The 7,206-nt window shown below is 42.5% G+C and overlaps 2 protein-coding genes across 4 annotated transcripts; both read right to left on the reverse strand.

Annotated features, from left to right (window-relative positions):
• Window positions 1-1,607: 1,607 nt before the first annotated feature.
• On the reverse strand, window positions 1,608-2,486 carry LOC128438181 (high choriolytic enzyme 1-like). Of its 2 annotated transcripts, XM_053420646.1 has the most exons (2): window positions 2,400-2,486; window positions 1,608-2,300 (listed from the first exon to the last, which is right to left on the reverse strand). In XM_053420646.1, exons 1-2 carry the CDS (start codon window positions 2,484-2,486, stop codon window positions 1,608-1,610), a joined length of 780 nt encoding a protein of 259 aa, XP_053276621.1. The 2 variants fall into 2 exon arrangements, with proteins under 2 accessions (XP_053276621.1, XP_053276614.1); XM_053420639.1 differs by having other exon boundaries at window positions 1,608-2,486.
• Window positions 2,487-5,857: 3,371 nt separating this feature from the next.
• Window positions 5,858-6,736, reverse strand: LOC128438145 (high choriolytic enzyme 1-like). Of its 2 annotated transcripts, XM_053420586.1 has the most exons (2): window positions 6,650-6,736; window positions 5,858-6,550 (listed from the first exon to the last, which is right to left on the reverse strand). In XM_053420586.1, exons 1-2 carry the CDS (start codon window positions 6,734-6,736, stop codon window positions 5,858-5,860), a joined length of 780 nt encoding a protein of 259 aa, XP_053276561.1. The 2 variants fall into 2 exon arrangements, with proteins under 2 accessions (XP_053276561.1, XP_053276553.1); XM_053420578.1 differs by having other exon boundaries at window positions 5,858-6,736.
• Between the last annotated feature and the right edge of the window lie 470 nt (window positions 6,737-7,206).

Here is a 7,206-nt window from a genome sequence, read left to right on the forward strand (position 1 = left end):
TAAATATGAAGGAAAAGGGTGTTTTATTGCTCCCTTATGGCTGGCTGCAGTACAGGTCATGAATCCTGCCTCCTCAATATTGGTGGATGGGACATGGACTAAATTCTAAATCTAAGTCCACATCAAATACATTTTCTCAAAGAGGGCTTCTGATTTGGATATTTGTAATGGCAATGATGTCTGTTCAAGTGCTTCTTCCCAGTAAGTTTGGTTTTAATTAGTTATTTGATGCTATAAAAACATGGGGAACTTGACAGCTGACACTGACTCACGATGTGGTTATGAAATGTATAAGATGGACCTTGTTCTGCCCCACAAATGCATACTTTGTTTAGCTATGCAACAGCGCCCCCTTTGGAAAGTTCAGGGATATATCATTTCTAGAGGTCAAGGTGTAATTCCCCCGGAAGTGGTTAAAAGTTATTTTATCTGCGACACAGCTATTTATAGACGTCAGCTATTTATAGACATCAGCTCTTCACATAAGTTGTGTTATTCTTCTGCGGGCTAACGCATCGTCTGTAAATATTGTTGTCTACTAATTGTGTCCTTACAACCAGAGTGTTATTTTGCCACACAGTTTTATGTTTACAACGGCAGTTCGGCCGAGCGGCTATGCTAAGCTAGCTGGTAGCGCCGTGTCATTTAATATATACGAACCGCCGCGCGATGTAGCTCTTAGAGTCGCCGTGTGAAGCATTGAAGAAGCTCTTTGAGCCTCATTGTAATCTGTTATGTCTGTATTGTTTTTACAGTTTCACAAATTCATTAAAGTTCACGAAAATAACCAAAGTGGAGTTTTGGAGAGTGTTTATGCTGGTTGGAGGGCTAGCGCCTGCGCTAGCGAGACCTTCACAGACCTCGATAATGCGGTTCCATCCCTCAAGCGCTACTCCATAGACTTTAGTTCCAAATGATGTCATCATCGCAAAGCTGCAGTGTTTGTATTAGAGATATTTTCATTTCATTTCTGGATAGAGAAAGGAAGTGGAGATGCACCCTCCGTCTTTAGTCTATGATCACATACTGGAAATGTATGCTGATGCACAAATTTCAATTCCGGATATTTTGTTTGTTATGAAGGAACTTTTAAGTTACATGTGTTCTTGTGTCCTATAGCTGCATTCCCTGGAATCTCTGATGTATTTAGTTATATTTTGAAGATTAGTTTTATTGTTGTCATGTTACCCTGAGTACCTTTTGTTAGGGGGCATTTATTATCCTTCAGAAAAATGGAACCTTATAGAGTAAGAGGAAGTATGGAAGAGAGTCCTATTCCCAGTATTTTGATGATTTTCCCAAAAATGTCAGATGTCCTTCACATATGCTTAGTGATTTTAAGTTTGTGCAAGAAAAAATGCATTTGCTCCATTTTGACAATCCAAAGATAAAATAAGGGATACAACAGCAATCATGTTGCTTTACCTTTATTATAGACATTTGATACTTGTTGCCGTCACATATGCTGTTGTCTGACTGCTTGAGAGAACATAGTTAAAAGAAATGTGATCTTTACCATTGCTTGCAAAGATTATGGTTTTTATTTAATAACAGTAAAACACATACAGTAAAGGTTGAAATTCCTGTATTTTGCATCAGCATTTTTGTTAGCATCTATAGAGCCTGTTGATCCTCATGATGTCCCAGTAGGACATGCCCTGCCTCTGGCCGATCCGGACGTTGGAGTTGGGGATGGGGGTGATGCTGTCCTTCCCCCGCTGGATGGAGAAGGCTGTTCTTCCGTAGTGCATGATGGAGGAGTAGTCGTAGGGAGTGTTCAGGTTGTTGGTTTCCTTCTTGTAGAAGTTGTAGGCCATCCCCTGGTTGATGTTCTCCCAGTTGATCCTGACGTATCCGTCGCGGTCGCTCCTGGTCTGCTCGTGGTTGAAGCCCAGAGCATGGTTGATCTCGTGCTGGATGATTCCGTTTTGGATACAGCCCCCCCTGTTGAGAGAGAGCACCTGTCTGCCTCCCACTCTGCCCAGAGAGGAGAAACATCCCCCTCTGTTCTCGATGCTGATGTAGTCGTACTGGTTCTGACGGGGGACGAAGCGGATGCAGGTCTTTCTGGCGAAGGCCTTCATGGCACGGTCGATCTTCTGCCTCTCCATGCTGCTGAACTCTCTGCTCAGGGTGAAGGGGACCACCACCTGACCGTTGGAGGCTTTCTTCCACAGGCAGCTCTGGGACCAGCACTTCATGGCGTTCCTGGTTCTTGGAGCAACCAGGTCTCCTTCGAGCAGAATCTCATCTGTGGCGTTGTTTGAGGTCAGAATACTGGTGGTGATGTCCATGGTGCCCTCAGGAACTTCTTCTTCAATTTCCTCCCATGGTGTCTCATCTATGGCGTTGTTTGAGGTCAGAATCTCGGTGGTGATGTCCATAGTGTCCTCGGGAACATCTTCTTCAATTCCCTCCTCCTGGACAGGATGAGCCTGAGAGAGGCCGAGCAGGAGCAGCAGCAGCAGGCTGACACTGGGAGTCATCTTCAGGGTGGGTGTGGAGGCTGTGGAGCTTCTGTGGAGAGGAGAGACTCCTGATGCTTTATGTTTGACTCTGTGCTGTCCAGGCTCTTTATACTCTTCTCTACAGGTGTGGCTGAAGGATTATTATAGGCTGGGGTCTGAACTGTTAGGCCTAAATAAACTCTCGAAGGGAGGACTCCACTGACAAACCCAGTGTTTCAACATAGTTTGTTAGTAGGTGGATCAACACAGGTGACACTTTTTAAAGCTTAATACTTGTTGAAGAATGAACTTGTACCAATAAGATATACTATTATTTTAGGAGAAGCGTGACAAATTTTAACTTTGTGATAAATGTTTGTATTCTCATTGAAACGACCTTCGGCACAAACTTAATCTCTTACGTTCTTCATACACAGACACCATCATTATTCTGTTGCAATCAAAATGAAATCACTTTAAGGAGGCAGGTTACCGGATGTTAATTGACCTTAAAGTAAAAAAAAAAAATCCCTGCAGAAAAATGGTAAAAGTGGCTCCGTCATTGTTGCATGGTCAGGTGATCACTGGCCTTTTAGGAATAAAACGAACTATGCGGGAATAAAGCACTACGAGTCAAAGAAGCTTTGAACTTTAATGATGACTTCACAAAATATAAACAAACAGGCTAAAAACGCAGAGGGGATATTAGGTAGCCTCAGATTGTCCTTCTTTTATTACACTTGAGTCACAGAGCTAAAGAAGAAGTGGCCTTAGCATAGGTCATAAATCCTGCCCCTTCCATGTTAGTGGATGGAACGTGGACAAAAACTAAAAAGGCAAAGTACACATCAAATACATATTTCTCAAGGATGTTTTCAGTCATTTGCGTATTTTATATCACACAATGCTAATGATGCTATAGAAAATGTGGTCAGAGATCATTAGCTGAGACTGACACACAATTGGTTGAGCGCGAGTCTGCAGGACCTCGGTACCTTGGCTTGATCCTCCAATCGCTACTGTCAGACTCTGGCTCCAACTACGTAAGATTGCAGTGTTCATATCTGGGACATTTTGGCTTCATTTCTGGTTAGTGGTGGGGAAGAGGAGACAAGTGGTTTTCTTTATTCAGGGTTTATAAAGAGAACTATTAATAAAAAAAAAAGAGAGGAGTCATTCAACTGTCTAGATGTTGAAGGGCTCAAAAGGATTAGGGGGTTGTTTGACGCTCTGACAGTGCAATAGTAAAGATCAGGGGAACTTCACAGATCTTACACATGTGTTTTTTTTGTGTCAACATGCGATGCTGAAGCCTGCACACTTCTGGGGTTTTATAGTAGATGGGAAAATGATAAGCTTATGTTAGGGACCGTGTCAAAAGTGAATGCAAAATGTTCCAAACAGTTTTTTGAATTGTCTCTATTTTCTTTAGATGCACAGACACACATAGAGGTTTTAGCTTTGCATTGCAAATTTGATCATGAGCCAATTACACAATCAAACCTCGATCCAAATTGATAGTAAAGTCTATTAAAGGTCCTGGTAATGTACTGTAGAAATATGACATTATCCAAGAGTCTTGTTCCCACGTTGATCTGATCTTTTGATAAACAACTTGGCAAATGTATTATTAAAGTGTTTTGTTTTGTAACATTAAAACAAAACTTTAACCTGAAGATTGCTTTAGGTATTTGTTTTACAGCCAAGTGCTCTTAGTCGTAGTAATTTAACATTTCAGTTGAGTGGTACAGTATGCATCATATTCAAAGACAGTATATAAAGACGGTCCACAGGACAAATCCATAAATATGAAGGAAAAGGGTGTTTTATTGCTCCCTTATGGCTGGCTGCAGTACAGGTCATGAATCCTGCCTCCTCAATATTGGTGGATGGGACATGGACTAAATTCTAAATCGAAGTCCACATCAAATACATTTTCTCAAAGAGGGCTTCTGATTTGGATATTTGTAATGGCAATGATGTCTGTTCAAGTGCTTCTTCCCAGTAAGTTTGGTTTTAATTAGTTATTTGATGCTATAAAAACATGGGGAACTTGACAGCTGACACTGACTCACGATGTGGTTATGAAATGTATAAGATGGACCTTGTTCTGCCCCACAAATGCATACTTTGTTTAGCTATGCAACAGCGCCCCCTTTGGAAAGTTCAGGGATATATCATTTCTAGAGGTCAAGGTGTAATTCCCCCGGAAGTGGTTAAAAGTTATTTTATCTGCGACACAGCTATTTATAGACGTCAGCTATTTATAGACATCAGCTCTTCACATAAGTTGTGTTATTCTTCTGCGGGCTAACGCATCGTCTGTAAATATTGTTGTCTACTAATTGTGTCCTTACAACCAGAGTGTTATTTTGCCACACAGTTTTATGTTTACAACGGCAGTTCGGCCGAGCGGCTATGCTAAGCTAGCTGGTAGCGCCGTGTCATTTAATATATACGAACCGCCGCGCGATGTAGCTCTTAGAGTCGCCGTGTGAAGCATTGAAGAAGCTCTTTGAGCCTCATTGTAATCTGTTATGTCTGTATTGTTTTTACAGTTTCACAAATTCATTAAAGTTCACGAAAATAACCAAAGTGGAGTTTTGGAGAGTGTTTATGCTGGTTGGAGGGCTAGCGCCTGCGCTAGCGAGACCTTCACAGACCTCGATAATGCGGTTCCATCCCTCAAGCGCTACTCCATAGACTTTAGTTCCAAATGATGTCATCATCGCAAAGCTGCAGTGTTTGTATTAGAGATATTTTCATTTCATTTCTGGATAGAGAAAGGAAGTGGAGATGCACCCTCCGTCTTTAGTCTATGATCACATACTGGAAATGTATGCTGATGCACAAATTTCAATTCCGGATATTTTGTTTGTTATGAAGGAACTTTTAAGTTACATGTGTTCTTGTGTCCTATAGCTGCATTCCCTGGAATCTCTGATGTATTTAGTTATATTTTGAAGATTAGTTTTATTGTTGTCATGTTACCCTGAGTACCTTTTGTTAGGGGGCATTTATTATCCTTCAGAAAAATGGAACCTTATAGAGTAAGAGGAAGTATGGAAGAGAGTCCTATTCCCAGTATTTTGATGATTTTCCCAAAAATGTCAGATGTCCTTCACATATGCTTAGTGATTTTAAGTTTGTGCAAGAAAAAATGCATTTGCTCCATTTTGACAATCCAAAGATAAAATAAGGGATACAACAGCAATCATGTTGCTTTACCTTTATTATAGACATTTGATACTTGTTGCCGTCACATATGCTGTTGTCTGACTGCTTGAGAGAACATAGTTAAAAGAAATGTGATCTTTACCATTGCTTGCAAAGATTATGGTTTTTATTTAATAACAGTAAAACACATACAGTAAAGGTTGAAATTCCTGTATTTTGCATCAGCATTTTTGTTAGCATCTATAGAGCCTGTTGATCCTCATGATGTCCCAGTAGGACATGCCCTGCCTCTGGCCGATCCGGACGTTGGAGTTGGGGATGGGGGTGATGCTGTCCTTCCCCCGCTGGATGGAGAAGGCTGTTCTTCCGTAGTGCATGATGGAGGAGTAGTCGTAGGGAGTGTTCAGGTTGTTGGTTTCCTTCTTGTAGAAGTTGTAGGCCATCCCCTGGTTGATGTTCTCCCAGTTGATCCTGACGTATCCATCGCGGTCGCTCCTGGTCTGCTCGTGGTTGAAGCCCAGAGCATGGTTGATCTCGTGCTGGATGATTCCGTTTTGGATACAGCCCCCCCTGTTGAGAGAGAGCACCTGTCTGCCTCCCACTCTGCCCAGAGAGGAGAAACATCCCCCTCTGTTCTCGATGCTGATGTAGTCGTACTGGTTCTGACGGGGGACGAAGCGGATGCAGGTCTTTCTGGCGAAGGCCTTCATGGCACGGTCGATCTTCTGCCTCTCCATGCTGCTGAACTCTCTGCTCAGGGTGAAGGGGACCACCACCTGACCGTTGGAGGCTTTCTTCCACAGGCAGCTCTGGGACCAGCACTTCATGGCGTTCCTGGTTCTTGGAGCAACCAGGTCTCCTTCGAGCAGAATCTCATCTGTGGCGTTGTTTGAGGTCAGAATACTGGTGGTGATGTCCATGGTGCCCTCAGGAACTTCTTCTTCAATTTCCTCCCATGGTGTCTCATCTATGGCGTTGTTTGAGGTCAGAATCTCGGTGGTGATGTCCATAGTGTCCTCGGGAACATCTTCTTCAATTCCCTCCTCCTGGACAGGATGAGCCTGAGAGAGGCCGAGCAGGAGCAGCAGCAGCAGGCTGACACTGGGAGTCATCTTCAGGGTGGGTGTGGAGGCTGTGGAGCTTCTGTGGAGAGGAGAGACTCCTGATGCTTTATGTTTGACTCCGTGCTGTCCAGGCTCTTTATACTCTTCTCTACAGGTGTGGCTGAAGGATTATTATAGGCTGGGGTCTGAACTGTTAGGCCTAAATAAACTCTCGAAGGGAGGACTCCACTGACAAACCCAGTGTTTCAACATAGTTTGTTAGTAGGTGGATCAACACAGGTGACACTTTTTAAAGCTTAATACTTGTTGAAGAATGAACTTGTACCAATAAGATATACTATTATTTTAGGAGAAGCGTGACAAATTTTAACTTTGTGATAAATGTTTGTATTCTCATTGAAACGACCTTCGGCACAAACTTAATCTCTTACGTTCTTCATACACAGACACCATCATTATTCTGTTGCAATCAAAATGAAATCACTTTAAGGAGGCAGGTTACCGGATGTTAATTGACC

This window comes from Pleuronectes platessa, chromosome 1 (assembly GCF_947347685.1).
Source record: "Pleuronectes platessa chromosome 1, fPlePla1.1, whole genome shotgun sequence".
NCBI classification, from domain to species: Eukaryota; Metazoa; Chordata; class Actinopteri; order Pleuronectiformes; family Pleuronectidae; genus Pleuronectes; species Pleuronectes platessa.